General features: G+C 42.5%; 1 protein-coding gene and 1 non-coding gene across 4 annotated transcripts in view; one reads left to right on the top strand and one right to left on the bottom strand.

The window, feature by feature from the left end:
• Positions 1 to 2,971: 2,971 nt before the first annotated feature.
• MIR1387 (microRNA mir-1387) lies at positions 2,972 to 3,058 on the top strand. Its single transcript, NR_034842.1, has one exon. It is a non-coding gene; the product is annotated as a microRNA mir-1387 (primary transcript).
• A 190-nt stretch (positions 3,059 to 3,248) lies between these two features.
• C3H5orf34 (chromosome 3 C5orf34 homolog) overlaps positions 3,249 to 15,787 on the bottom strand; it is a 30,975-nt gene continuing 18,436 nt past the window's right edge. For 2 of the 3 annotated variants that reach the window (XM_029060078.2, XM_029060079.2), the window contains exons 9-13: positions 14,752 to 14,928; positions 13,643 to 13,770; positions 10,516 to 10,614; positions 4,645 to 4,685; positions 3,249 to 3,753 (exon numbers count right to left, since the gene is read on the bottom strand). In XM_029060078.2, the coding sequence (XP_028915911.1) occupies positions 3,554 to 3,753; positions 4,645 to 4,685; positions 10,516 to 10,614; positions 13,643 to 13,770; positions 14,752 to 14,928 (645 nt within the window). In that variant the 3' untranslated portion in view covers positions 3,249 to 3,553. The remainder of the gene's footprint in view (positions 3,754 to 4,644; positions 4,686 to 10,515; positions 10,615 to 13,642; positions 13,771 to 14,751; positions 14,929 to 15,787) is intronic. The other variant, XM_039911502.1, reaches the window with a different exon arrangement.

The raw sequence follows: 15,787 nt of genomic DNA, 5'->3' as shown, positions 1-15,787 counted from the left end.
GTACTGCAGTGCTTAAGTCTTAATTTCCAAGTTAATAAGAGTAATAATAATAGTTTGGTGTTTGTTAAGCGCTTACTATGTGCCGAGCACTTTCCTAAGCACTGGGGTATATACAAAGTAATCAGGTTGTCCCACGTGGAGCTCACAGTCTTAATCCCCATTTTACAGATGAGGTAACTGAGGTACGGAGAAGTGAAGTGACTTGCCCCAGGTCACACGACCTCTGACTCCCAAATCCAGGCTCTTTCCACTAAGCCATGCTGAAAGGGGACCTAGGGCAGGCTTGCGAGGGGAAGGGGCTAGGAAAGATCCCTTCTTCCCTCCCTGGTTTTAACTGAGAACATATGCTTTCAATCATTCGATGGTATTTATTGAGCACTCGCTCTATGCAGAACCCTGTATTAAGCACTTGAGAAAATACAACATCACAGAGCTCCTTGTGGGTACAGAATGTGTCTGTTCATCTTTATATTGTATTCTCCCAAGCACTTAGTATAGTGCTTTGCACACAGTAAGCACTCAATAAATAGGATTGAATGAATTAATGAGTTGGCAGACAGTCCCTAATTCCTTCTGTCAGGGCGATCAGAAAGGGGACACACACACAGGGATCTTATTTGGCAACAAGTGCTGTGTTTAGTGAATTGCCCCCACCCCACCCCTCCGGTGCAGAACATGGTACCGAGGCCCACGAGGCTCCTGTGATAGACTTCCCAAGTTGGGTTCACTCTGGGAGCGGTCGACGAGAGTCGACCTTGCGAGGTCTGCCTCCACTTGGACCACCGGTCCCAGAGCTGATTTCTGGGCGTTTACTGAATTGCACCAACAAGCAAATCCAGATATGCCCCGGAGCTGTTGGAAAGAGGGAGGCTTCCGACTAAAAATGCCTCATCCGCCAAAGTGCCTAAGTGCACTAAGGCCTAAATGACTTGTCAAAATAAGCCAGGCAAGGACAGTTCTTCAGTTCATGTTCGGTGCTCTCCAAGCCCAGGCAGGATTCACATGACTTACCCATGTAGCTAAATTTTTCCTTCAGTTATAGAATTGGGCATTTACTATCTGTCATATTCTTGGTCGTCAGCCAGTGAAACAAATTAGTAAAAAAAAAAAAAAAAAGAGCAACTAGCAGATTTTAGCCACAGTAGCTGAGAAGGTAGAAAAAAAGTGTCCTGAGTCAGCTCTTTTGCCTTATGACTATGGAGGACTTACGGAATGGCCTGAGAGATATTGATCTAATTAGAAAAATGACTGGTAAAATGATGCATCGGGATAAATGGTTAAGACCCAGTTAGTGGGGCCCCACCGCAGTACTTCTAAGGAGGCCTTCAGCTCACTTTTGTACAAATGGGTTGAGGGTAGAAGGGGGTGGGCGTTCCTGAACCCCATGGCACCACATATGGCTCTCCCTTTGGATCTGGCAGTCTCTCTGGGCTTGCCAAGTCAGCGGTTCTCTCTCCGGCGCCGTTTCCAAGGGTTGGAGACAGCTGTCTCTTGTGATGCTGGGATTTCTCTGGCGCTCATAACTCACTGCGGGAGGCCCTTCTGAAAGTCATTAAGTCATTCTGGCACCAAAGGGATTCCCTCAGCACAGTGAGTGGTACCATTCCACCATCCCCCAACCCCGCCAAAGCTGGTGGCAGCTGCCCAGAGGAGGCCTGAGCGCCACTGAATGGGATTTCCTCTGAACTAGAGCAGAGAGGAAAGGTACTGAGGTAATGACTGCCACAAAAATACAAACGGTCAACTCCATGGTGTTTCCAGTGACAACGGATGGATCCCGAAAGCTGGACAGTGAAAAAACAGGATAGGAAGAACATTGATTATTTTGAAATGTGGTGCTGGAGAAGGCTTTTGTGAATACCATGGACTGCCCGAAAAACAGACAAATGGATTTTGGAGCAAATTAAACCACAGAGGGAAGGCCAAATAACTCAACTTAGATGAGCGTATTTTGGACACACAATCAGGAGGTCTTATTCTCTGGAGAGGACACTAACGCTGGGAAAAGTCCAGGGGAAATGTGGAAGAAGCAGCCCGGCAGCTAGATGGATAGAGACCATAACAACAATAACAGAAGAACCGTTAGAAAGTTTGCAGATTATGGCAGAGGACAGGACGTTCTGGAGACAGTATATCCATGGCGTCGCTAAGAATTGGAAACGCCTCGACAGCGCTTAATAATAGAGAAGAGAAACCCTACCAACAGTTGGAGCTCAAATGTAGATTAATGCCCTCCTCCCCTCCCCACAAAAAGCACCTGAGGCCTCTATTCCCTTAGGACTCCTGTGGAATTGCAAAATGATTCTCGAAACAAGTAGGTCTAGACACATTTTTCACATTCTACAAAATTCTTTTCAGAGGGGCATTTATCTGTGGAATGTGAATCTTATCATTGAGTGTTAAATTCAATACCATACGTGTAAATGTGGTGTGTTTCTTCTTATTAGCTCCTTTTTCAAGGTACAAGGGCTTACCTGAAGGGAAAATTAGACCAAATATTAAACTATGGGCCACACAAAAACCTCACCCACAGATCATCTTAGGTGTTGTTTTTTTTCCTGGACAATGTTTTACATTTGATGCAGTGTATTTAATCTGCACAAATTAGGCTTTCAGATACAGATGGGATAAGGGACAAAAGCTAGCTAGGTATTAATGTGTCATGTCAAAACAAAAAAAATCACAAAAAAGTACCATAGAGTTCTCACTCACATACCACTGTGTGTGAAGTTTACCCCTGAGTGCTATTAGCCAATGTGGGACCAAGTCCTGGCCAAGTGAGACATGTAAAAATATTTGCTGTTGGAAGTGCCCAGGGCTGTTTCTTGTTTGGGCTTTAGTCTCTTGATCCTCTTGAAAAGTTTGGTTAAACAAAAAAACCTCATTCCCTCGTTGCAACAAACCAAGCAGATCTATTAGCTTGACCTTTACGGTATCCCACCTAATTAAATGTGATTTTTTGTTTTAAACACTAATGGTTTAAACTTCGAAATGAGAACGGGACACTACAATGCTTCAGGGCTTTCCACCTCTTCCATTTTTTAAGGGAACTGATAAGATCTTATTACCTGGGCAAAAAACTACAGTAGGACTGATTAATGCTTCAGTTCTGTGAATTTTCAAAATTTCGGAGCCTGAGGAATTTTATTTTACAAATTCATTTTTTACAACAGGGTGCATTTTATGAGACTATTTCATTTATACATGTAAAAGTTGTATATAAATGTAAAGGAATGAAAAACAGTAGCTCACAGCTCCCAATTTAATGGCTCTGATTTTGAAAATCACAACTAAACATACTCATAATTGTTAAGAGCACACTTCCAAATTCAACTACCATTAGACAGGCTATTTTAGCAAATATTCTTCAAAACCTTTTTCTCCAAGTCGGTTGAACCGGAGCCACTAAGTGGACAAAATCCAAACAATTCCATACGCTGAGCACAAATTCTCGGATTCGACGTTTACCGACAACGGCTTTTGTTCAGGTCCGTCGCTTGAAACGATTAAGTACGATCCTGTAACGTTCTCCAACACACAAGCAACCCAGTTGTCATTTCCTAGAGGAGGCCAGGAAGGATTCAATATCCTGGAGGGCCTCAGAGGTTCTTTTCAAAGCTACCGATACACTCTTCTCACTAACTTCTTCAAGCGCATTACACGTTTCCAGAGGTCTTTGTTCGAAAGAACCAGAAGACTGATTCTTTCTCACAGCGGAAATCTGGTTCAGGACACTGCTGTTCTCCAGTAAAACTAATTGGTTCGTTAAGGAAGATTTTGGACCCCATGGTAGGATGGTGTTTCTGCACCTGCTCCTGCCCCCGCAGCGGGACCCATCTGCCTCTCAGGCCGGGGTCATGGAACTCCCCACCGCCTCCCTCTCTGCCACCGCCTCCGCCCGATTAAAGCAGTGAGGTTTCTGACTTGCCACCGCTGCCTGAACAGCGGTAGGTTCACACGGTGTCAGGCTGAATCATTTGGGACAACACTGGGCCTGCTTTCAGCAACTTCCTACTGACTATATCGATAAATCAATTATTAGTATGTATTGAGTGCTCTCTAGGTGCACAGCTCTGTATTCAGTGCCTGGGAGAGTACAACAGAATTAGCTGACACGATCCCTGCCCATAACAAGCTTACAATTATATCTTTGTTTCACAATCACATTGAAAACTCTGATCCTAAAATGTAGAATCATTTCCTCATTTAAAGGATTTCAAATTGCCCCCACCAACAAGGAGACAGTGGCATCCATTTCCCTCTTTTTTAACTGAACAAGGTTAAAGGAAATCCCAAAGAATGAAGTAAATGGTGGGAGGAGAGGAATCTTGAAGGCGTTCAAAGGTAAGTGCTTTCCTGGACTTCAAAGAAAGAAAAATGTGTAAATTGCAATTCATAAAGTGACATATAATCCCAAGTGAGTTTTGTATAGAAAATGATTGTGTTGAATAGACACAGTACAGTGTTCAGGGTTGCGATTTGGGAAGTCACTTCTGTGAAGCTAATAACCTGAAATTTCTGTTTAGTTGTAAAATAAGTGGTCTTAAAATAACTTATTCATTTGAGAAACCATTTCTTTAGTGTGCAAATTCAAAAGTAATAAAATAATAAAAATAACATGTAGAATTTCTGGCGAAAGGATACAGTTAAATCTTTGAATTTTCTCCAGCTCAGCAGCAACAGACCTGTTTTAATGAGAAAGGCTTTAATTAACTAGTCTTATTCGGAGTGCCACATTGTTCCACTGTTAGTATTATGGTTGTACTTTTGTAGCCACATATTTGTCAGAGGTAAGGTAAGGTAGGTGTATCATCATCATCAATGGCATTTATTGAGTGTATAGTATGTGCAGAGCACTGTACTAAGCACTCAAGAGGGTACAACAGTTTCCTGCACACAGTGAATTTACAGTCTAGAGGGGGAGAAAGACACTAATATAAATAATTTATAATATACAATTTAAAAGTAGGTAGATAATAATAGTAATAATAACGGTGGTATTTGTTAAGCGCTTACTATATGCCAAGCACTACTGTTTTAAGTGCTGGGGTAGCTACAAGGTAATGGGTTGTCCCACATGGGGCTCCCAGTCTTAATTCCCATTTTACAGGTAGGGTAACTGAGGCACAGAGAAGTGAAATGACTTGCCCAAGGCCACAGAGCAGACAAGTGGTGGAGCCGGGATTAGAACCCAAGTCCTCTGACTCCAAAGCCCATGCTCTTTCCACTAAGCCATGCTGCTTCTGTTGTGGGGGGGTCGAGGAGGGGGTGACTATCAAATGCCAAAAGTTACAGATCCAGAGCTATCATTTAAACTACTCACTAACTTTATATATTATAACTTGTTTAGGAATTTAAATGGAATACTTACACTTTATACTGCTTGTGGTTTATATGAAGTCTCCCATCATTCTCGATGAGGGAGCCGCAGCCCTGAGACTTCAATCAATAAATGGTATTCATTGAGCACTCACTGTGGGCAGAGCACTGTACTAAGTACTTGGGAGAGTACAATGCAAAAGAGTCGACAGATTCATTTCCTTCCCAGAGGGAACTTTGCCCATCCATCTTGGTGTCAAATTCCTTACCACTGCCTTCAAAGCACTCAATCAGCCCACTCCTTTCTATTTTACCTCACTGATTTCATCCCCCAACCCGGTCCACAAACTTCGCTTCTCTAATACCACCCTTTGCAGTGTTTCTCAATCTCATCTACCTCAGCACAAGCCCCTTGCCCACATCCTTCCTCTGGTCTGGAACTTCATATCCGACAGACCCCCCGCTCTCCCCACTTCCTACAATCTTTAGCCGGTAAAGCTCACTGCGAGCAGGGAATGTTTCTGTTGATGGTTATAGAATACTCTCCCAATCGCTCAGTACAGTGCTGTGAACACAGTAAGCGCTCAATAAATACCACTGCATGAACAGAACATTTCCTTCAAGAGACCATCGCCGGCTATCCCCTCATTCGATCAAATTTATTGAGTGCTGACTGTTTGCAGAGCACTGTACTATGCGCTTAAGAGAGTACAATACAAGAATAAACAGACACATTCCCTGCCCACAACGAGTTTGCAGATCAGGGGGAGGGAGGTCGACATCAATACAAATAAACTACAGAGACGCGTGTAAGTGCTGTGGGGCTGGGAGGGGGGAAGAGCAAAGGGAGCAAGTCAGGGCGATGGAGAAGGGAGTGGGAGAAGAAGAAAGTGGGGGCTTAGTCTGGGAAGGCCTCGTGGAGGAGATGTGCCTTTGATAAGGCTTTGGAGGGGAGGAGAGTCACTGCCTGTCCCTCAGCTGTCCACCCTTTTTGCCCTCCCTTCTGTGCCACCTGTATGCTCTTAGGTGTGTAGCCCTTAAGCACTTTGATACCTCAGTCACCCAGCATGTATCTAAAATAAATCAGATTGGAGAGAGAGACAAGAATATTGATACATGCTGTGTGACTGGGGTATCAAAGTCTGGCTACTGGTTGCCTATCAACCTCCACTCCAAACAAAAACTCCTCACTCTAGGCTTCCAGGCTCTACATCACCTTGCCCCTTCCTACCTCTCCTCCCTTCTCTCTTTCTACCGCCCACCCCGCACGCTCCGCTCCTCCGCCGCCTACCTCCTCACCGTCCCTCGGTCTCGCCTATCCCGCCGTCGACCCCTGGGCCACGTCCTCCCGCGGTCCTGGAACGCCCTCCCTCCTCACCTCCACCAAACTGATTCTCTTCCCCTCTTCAAAATCCTACTTAAAACTCACCTCCTCCAAGAGGCCTTCCCAGACTGAGCTCCTCTTCTCCCTCTACTCCCTCTACCACCCCCCCTTTGCCTCTCCGCAGCTAAACCCTCTTTTCCCCCTTTCCCTCCGCTCCTCCCCCTCTCCCTTCCCATCCCCTCAGCACTGTACTCGTCCGCTCAACTGTATATATTTCCATTACCCTATTTATTTTGTTAATGAATTGTACATTGCCTTGATTCTATTTAGTTGCCATTGTTTTTACGAGATGTTCTTCCCCTTGACTCTATTTATCGCCATTGTTCTTGTCTGTCCGTCTCCCCCGATTAGACTGTAAGCCCGTCAAACGGCAGGGACTGTATCTATCTGTTGCCGACTTGTTCATTCCAAGCACTTAGTACAGTGCTCTGCACATAGTAAGCGCTCAATAAATACTATTGAATGAATGAATGAATACTCCTTTGTAGTAGAAGCTCCTCGTGGGCAATGATTGTGTCTACCAACTCTGTTTACTCTCCCAAGCACTTAGTACGGTGCTCTGTATATAAGGACATTCAAATGCATACATTTAAAAATATATTCGCTCGCCTCCTACAAGGGAGGCTTTTGAGGAGTGGGAAGATGTGGACTGAGTGATTTTTCAGACCAAGGATCCAAACTGACGGATTCAACTACAGAGACAGTGGTTTGCAGCCACTTGTTCCTTTCTACTGAACAGTCGCGTTTCCACTGGAGTATGGAGCGCAATGAGCAAGAGTAGGCAGGTGGTTCAGTGGAAAGAGCATGGGCTTTGGAGTCAGGGCTCATGAGTTCGAATCCCAGCTCTGCCACTTGTCGGCTGTGTGACTGTGGGCAAGTCACTTAACTTCTCTGTGCCTCAGTTCCCTCATCTGTAAAATGGGGATTAAGACTGTGAGCCCCATGTGGGACAACCTGATTCCCCTATGTCTACCCCAGCGCTTAGAACAGTGCTCGGCACATAGTAAGCGCTTAACAAATACCAACATTATTATTATTATTATTAGGCAGAGAAGTGAGCAGCATATTGTGAAAAGCATGCACAGTTTTTTGTAGTGGTTTATAACCAATTAATCAAGGCTATTTATTGAGCATTTACTGGGTGCACAGCACTGCTTGGGAGAGTACAAGTCAACCGAGTTGGTAGACACATTCCCTGCGCAAAAGAAGCTTACAGTCTAGAAGGGGAGGTAGACATTAATATAAATACATTATGGATATGTGCATACGTGCTGTGGGCTTGAGGGTGGGGTGAAATGGGGTGAAATGCTCAAAGGGTACAGATCTAAGTGCATAGATTATACCAAAGGGGAGGTAGTCAGGGAAAGGACGCCTCTTGGCCTTACATAAACTAGGTAATGTCTGCTTGAAATTTTCTTCTTTTGCAAAAGGGATTAAGCAGGAATCATTCAAAATTCTTCTCCCTACCTCAAAGATCTTAACTCCTTTTGACTGTAAGCTCCTTTGCAAGCAGGGAATGTGTCTACCGATCCCAGTGCGACTCCCTATCCCAAACACTCAGTACAGTGCTCTGCACACAGCAAACACTCAATAAATAACATTAATTGATTTAAAGCAACATAAACTCATTGAACTTCCATAGATTTATTTTCAGAGAGTAAAGGAATTGCAAGCACTTGTTTGAAAAAAAAAATATCCCTGATGGCCATCACCCAGAGTTTTTTCTTTGAAACTCATCCACTATCAATTGCATTGTTCAAAATGTACTCACAAATGGGCAGCTGAGTGACATTTGACAGAGTACAGTGTTTTTCAGTATTTTAGTTGTTATTCCTCAAATGCGACTCCTTGGGTTTGAGGTTGGCCAAATGATATTCATTAGCATTAGATATTTCATTCATTAATTGACGTTAGTCAATTCTGCCGCCATTTTATTGGTAGGAAAACCAGAGCCCCAAACGTAAGCAGTTTGGGAGGGTGTGTTTGAAGTGGGACTTTAGATTACTGAGCCACACGGAGCCAACCTTAGCTAGTGCTTGTTCTACTGAGAGCCGGGGACTACTCTAGGCAAATGCTCACCTGACTCTTGGTTCCTGCACCGCTATCCGAACACGGCCCTCTGTAAGCAAGGCTTGTGTGGGTGCGACATGGCTATGCCTATGTTCCCTCATGCACAAGTGTACACCTATAATATCCCCAGTGGAAATCCTGCTTCCAGCCAATGGTTCAAAAATTCATTTGGAAGGCATCTTCAAAACCCTTTTGAAATGGTGCCTCCTCCAGAAGGTCTTTGCTGATTAATTTTCTTCATTTCAGATCATATCCTCCAAACTGTCTCGTCGGTCGGTCTATACACACAACAATCTATACGCACCTACTACCCATCGATTTAAGTACTCTCCTGCTTAAGTATTTACTCACTTTTTCATTCTTTCCCCCCCTCCTAACTGAAAATAACTGTGTGTCCACCTCCCACATTAGATGCAAGCTTTTTGAGGGCAGGGACTGTGTTTTTCTCTCTATTGTAGTCTCCCAAGACCTTAGTATATATATAATACTGTGCACACTGCAGGTGCTTGATAAATACTATCCGAACACGGCCCTCTGTAAGCAAGGCTTGTGTGGGTGCGACATGGCTATGCCTATGTTCCCTCGTGTACAAGTGTACACCTATAATGTCCCCAGTGGAAATCCTGCTTCCAGCCAATGGTTCAAAAATTCATTTGGAAGGCATCTTCAAAACCCTTTTGAAATGGTGCCTCCTCCAGAAGGTCTTTGCTGATTAATTTTCTTCATTTCAGATCATATCCTCCAAACTGTCTCGTCAGTCGGTCTATACACACAACAATCTATATGCACCTACTACCCATCGATTTAAGTAACTCTCCTGCTTAAGTATTTACTCACTTTTTCATTCTTTTCCCCCCTCCTAACTGAAAATAACTGTGTGTCCACCTCCCACATTAGATGCAAGCTTTTTGAGGGCAGGGACTGTGTTTTTCTCTCTATTGTAGTCTCCCAAGACCTTAGTATATATATAATACTGTGCACACTGCAGGTGCTTGATAAATACTATCCGAACACGGCCCTCTGTAAGCAAGGCTTGTGTGGGTGCGACATGGCTATGCCTATGTTCCCTCGTGTACAAGTGTACACCTATAATGTCCCCAGTGGAAATCCTGCTTCCAGCCAATGGTTCAAAAATTCATTTGGAAGGCATCTTCAAAACCCTTTTGAAATGGTGCCTCCTCCAGAAGGTCTTTGCTGATTAATTTTCTTCATTTCAGATCATATCCTCCAAACTGTCTCGTCAGTCGGTCTATACACACAACAATCTATATGCACCTACTACCCATCGATTTAAGTACTCTCCTGCTTAAGTATTTACTCACTTTTTCATTCTTTTCCCCCCTCCTAACTGAAAATAACTGTGTGTCCACCTCCCACATTAGATGCAAGCTTTTTGAGGGCAGGGACTGTGTTTTTCTCTCTATTGTAGTCTCCCAAGACCTTAGTATATATATAATACTGTGCATACTGCAGGTGCTTGATAAATACTGTTGACTGACAAATACTTCCTTTCAGTGAATTGTTATGTTCAATCTCACTGAATAAATAGTAACGGGGCTATGTCCTGTGAGTGCAATATTGACTCCAGGGGGCACAGAGGGGACAATTTGGTGGGGAGGGTACAATTTTCTGTGGGATAGTAGATTTCTTTGAAACTATTCAATAGCCATTAAAAGGCAGTACAGTGTGTATTAAACATAGATTGGTTCTCTAAAACGTAATTGAAGAAAATTCATAATTACCAGTTTTCCTCAGCGGTGGGACACAGGGGGTGTACGACCATCTCATTTTGACTCAAGTGAGTCAGATTTCGGCACCATGCTATTACCGCTGTAACATGCCTAGGGTGAGAGAAGATAAAAACATCTGAATGCAAAAAGAAGCTGTTTTTACCTCTTACTTCTGGAATGCTTCAGAAAGACAAAATTACTTTTGCTGAATTTCTTTGAAAGGCATAAGATAAGAAAATACCAAAATTCTGTGGATGAAATTTAAAAATTTATATTTTACCATCACCAAGAAATAGTCAGAATTATGTGATCTCCTAAAATATGACAGTTTTTAGACTCAAAGTACATTTTGGGGGGGTGGGCCAAAAATTGTTTTCACTATGAGTTCTGGCTGCAACAATGTTAAGATATTAGGAAGCCTTCCTCTGACAACACAAACCGGCTTGGATACAGCATGTGCACAGTGTCAGACACAATAACCTCTACAATGAGAATATTTCTTAACAAAGGATGTACAGGCTTAACACAAGCTCCTTTGAGCTGAGGGCTCAAATTCCAACAGAGAAAACTTCGACTTTCTTCTTTTCACAGTCAAATGAGCTCCAAATCAGAGGTTTTTTCTGGATGAAACAGGTAAAAAGAAGTTCCATTTTCTCTGGATTGGCTTCATGGATTGCTTTCTGTAGCCATAAGGATTCAAAACTGCCTCTGCCGCTTGCCAGCTGTGTGACTTTGGGCAAGTCACTTAACTTCTCTGTGCCTCAGTTATCTCATCTGTAAAATGGGGATTAAAACTGTGATCCCCATGTGGGACAACCTGATTACCCTGTATCCCCCCAGTGCTTAGAACAGTGATTTGCACATAGTAAGCGCTTAACAAATACCACCATTATTATTATTATTAAAAGATGATTTATAACTGTAATGTTAATTACAAAGTTCGTGCTCAAAACAGCAACTCCTCTCATTGCTGTCCTAGTTTTTAGGGGGTGTGCAGCCCTGTTTGCGGTTTTCCATGCTCCCCTTGTTTTCTGTTGCAAATTCAGCTTTCCATAGAGCACTGTTTAGGTATCCATCTCTCACCATACTTCCCCCCTCACATATTTCACCCAACAAAGCTGTGCTAAGGTGAGAATTACTTCAGAGCTAGGTGACTGACTTGATTTTTTTCATGGTATTTGTTAAGCGCTTACTATGTCCCAGGCACTTTTCTAAGATCATCAGGTTGGATGCAGTCCATGTCCCACATGGGGCTCAAACTCTTAATCCCCATTTTACAGATGAGGTAACAGAGGCACAGAGAAATTAGGAAATTTTGCCCAAGGTCACTTAGCAGAGAAGTGGTGGAGCCAGAATTAGAACCCAGGCCCTGGTGCCTCCCAGGCCCCTTCTCCATCCCCTAGACCGTGTCTAGGACTTCATGACTTGTGAGCCTGTCTTGCCTCTAAGGGAACTCCTCAGATTCGTATGAAGCGACTCTGGGGACTCTGAGCCTCACGGCCAAACATAAGCTTATACAATACTATAGCTTTGTAAACCTTTGGTTTGGTCTGACCTCTGATGCTATACTCTAACCATCTTTTTTTTTTTAATGGGATTCATTAAGCACTTATTACGTGCCAGGCACTGTACTAGGCACTGTGCAGATACAAGCTAATCAAGTTGCATGCAATTCCAAGTCCTACATGGGGCTCACATTCTTTAATCCCCATTTTACAGATAAGGTAACGGAAGCACAGAGAAGTAAAGTGACATGCCCAGGTTCACACAGCGACAGGTTGTAGAGCCAGGATTAGAACCCTGGTGCTTTGGACTCCCAGGCCCGTGCTCTATCCACTAGCCCATTCTGCTTCTTCCAATTTCCCAAAAGAAGTCCTACCCTCCTTAATACAATTTTCAACTTCCTAATTCCCTTTGCATTGTTAGAAAGTATGGTCCCATGTAACAAAATTCTGTGACTGGGTTTGGTCAGATTTACTAACAAAAATTTTAGGTTGTGTATTTAACAACCAAAGCACAGGCTGATATATTGCTTCATATTACATTACATTACAGTTGAATTGGCAAAGAGTTTTATAATCAGATGTGGCGGGGGGGGGTGGCCTATGAGGAGTGGTCACCCATCATAATAATTGTGGCATTTGTTAAGCACTTACTATGTGCCAAGCACTGTAATAAGTGCTGGGGTAGATATCAGCTAATCAGATTGGACACAGCCCCTTATCCTACATGGGGCTTACAGTTTAAGTAGGAGGGAGAACAGGTTTCTTTCCTGGTCGGTCGGCTACAACGATCAACCAGTCTACTCCATTTCAGAAAAACAATAACCCAAATCAGCCAATAATGCTGAAAATCTCCTTCAAGTGGAAACAAAAGCTAATCATTTCACAGAAAAAAATTGAAACCAAGAAGAGAGGAAACAGCTCCTTTGCTAATATTATTAAAATGCACTAGATGCAAAATATATTTAATTCTGTGGCAACATTTATGGACAGATTATGTGGGTGAAAAGGGGCAAGCACATCTGAGTCGACTTCTCCTTCAAACAATTTTTTTCCACTGGAATTGAAAAATACACTCAGTTGAATTTCAATAGATTGCCCTCACCTCTTTTTCACTCATTAAACTAGGTAAGATCAATGTATTTTAGATTCTGGTTACTCCCAATATTCTACTAACTCAACAACAAATTGCACAGAAAATTGTCCTACTGATGGAGAAATACAAATTATTTACAGTGGGATCCAACAGATGATTAGTTGATTTCCCTATGTGCTAAGTGGGCAGGGCATGTGTCTGTTATATTGTTATCCTGTACGCTCCCAAGCCCTTAGTCCAGTGACCTGCACACAGTAAAGGTTCAATAAATACAACTGATTGATTAACTGATGTGGAAGTCACCAGGAATTGACTGGGATCTGACTCTAGCAAGCCTGACCTGAGAAGTGAACTCGGAAACCTGCACAGCACCGAGTTGGGTTATCCAACAAAATGCACTCTTTCCCAGAGTTCATTTTGGAGAGCTATGAGTATACATTTAAATCATAAATTTCCTACCTGATGCTCACTAAATAACATCAAATAAATGACATAGTTTTCTTATGTTAAAATGCGGAAAAATGGTTTTGGTTTTCAGTACCTTTCATATTGTCCAGGATTCTCAATGTTAATTAACTGATCTTGCCCATCAGGAAGAGTTAACTTACACCACCCAGTGGTGACATCTTGGTTCATCTTGGAAGGTGAATTAAACAGAGGTTGAGCATTCTTAACAGGAAAAAAACAATCCAACCACTTAATTTAAATATCAGTAGCAAAAATGAAAATACTAGGAATTTGAAGCAATTGACTCACCAGGTTTTAGTAGCTGAATTTAAAAGCAATCAACACTTTCACAGTAATCAACACTTTCACAGGAATTCGGATGCTGAAGTGACCGAGGCATACATAAATATATGTCAACTAATATTTTTTGAATTCCGACTGTGTGGCACTAAGCACGTACTAAGTGCTAGGGAGGATATGGTAAAAGGTCCGATCTTTACCCTCTAGGAGCATTTTATCTAAGATGGGACTCGGACACAAAATAATTACAAAACAGGAGAATGAAATGATAGATAGATGAAGACAAAAGTGGAAGTATCCATTGCTTTTGGTATAATGCACTATACTGAACTTTTGGGGAGTGCTATGGGTGACTGTGAAGGCAGAGGGGCTGAGACGGTGACTGGGGACAGTATGAGAATGGTAATTAGGACAGAATGCCTCCTTGAGGAGGTGGGAATCCTAACCTGGGTCCTGATCTCGGCTCTGCAACTTGCCTGTTGTTTGGCCTTGGGGAAATCACATCGTTACTGTACCTCAGTTTCCTCATATGTGGAACAGGGATTAAATACCTGTTCTCTCTCTCACTTAGACTATGAGTTTCATGTGGGATCATGGACTGTGCCTGGCCTGATAGACTGATAAAAGCTTACTTAGTTCAGAGTTTGGTACATAGCAAGCGTTTAACCAAACCACACATTATTACTGAGACTTGGATACTGAACATCAGCATAAAAAAACAAATGAATTACATTTAATAGTTAATTACCACGCCACTAGGGTATATACTATGCTGCGCATCCTGATTAGCCTTTAAGATTTCTTAAACGTTTAGGAACTCCTCAGACTTTTGATTTTTTTCAAAACATAATAATTGCAAAAGACCAATAATCAAAACCGGGTCTCATTACCACAAAGGCTTACCTGTGTCTTTCCACAGTATGAATGGAAATCCCAAATTAGGGTAAGGGTAATTCCTTCCAAAAAGATAGCATGCACTTTATCATCAGAATATGCCACAAATTTTCCAATGCTGGGAATAAATGTTTCACTCAAAATCACTGGCAGCAGCTCCCTTTCGTCTGTCCCAGGTGTCTGATTCTATGTAAGTCCGTAAAAGAAATGGGGAAACTTATGAAGCAGTTTAGTATAGTTGTTTGGTGATTAGACTATTTCTACATTCTTCAGGTTAATTTGGTAGTATTCGATCTTTTCAAGCACACAGAACAGTGCTCTGCACATAGTAAGAGCTCAGTAAATACCACTGATAAATTGATTTTCTAGAAATAGATACTTTTAGACAGCCCCAAACTGCTAGCAGCAAAAAAAAAAAAATGCACCCTGGCTCAAAACTTTATATAGGCAAAACCATAACACAAAGATTAAGAAAATGCACCTCAAGGTAGACACCATTTATAAAGGCCAAAGATATCTTCCTAATTACAAGTTTCCCATATCAGAGAACTCAGTATCTCACCCTGAATTCTATGTAAGAATAGATTTATTTATCTACCTCCCTGATATAGCAGATTCAATTGATTATAAACTTTTCTTAACATGCAAAAATGACTCCACTGGTAGGGAGAGTCTATCGATTTGTATGGGTGGGTGAGGTTGGAAAATTTATGCATGACTGCACAAAGACTGTTCTTTGCCACAGTGACCCGTTATAGTTATTATTAACCTTTATTTAGGGCTTTTCTCAGACCCAACATTAAGTGCTGGGGAAAAACAAGAAAATTAATTAAGATAGGGTCCTCGGCCCACAGGGAGTTCATATTCTCAGAGGGGAGCCTCAAAAAGTTTCCTTTAAAACGGGTGCGTGTTCAGAGACTAAATTCCAGGTCCCTGGTCCCATTTTCAGGCGAGGTAGTATAGAGTAGGTTGAATGGGACTGGATCTAACACTTAGCCGGTTCTACTCTTACGGTGTTAGAAATGTTCAGATAGAGTCCTTCAAC

The sequence above is a fragment of the Ornithorhynchus anatinus genome, chromosome 3 (assembly GCF_004115215.2).
Source record: "Ornithorhynchus anatinus isolate Pmale09 chromosome 3, mOrnAna1.pri.v4, whole genome shotgun sequence".
NCBI classification, from domain to species: domain Eukaryota; kingdom Metazoa; phylum Chordata; class Mammalia; order Monotremata; family Ornithorhynchidae; genus Ornithorhynchus; species Ornithorhynchus anatinus.
This window is presented reverse-complemented; position numbering and strand designations above follow the sequence as displayed.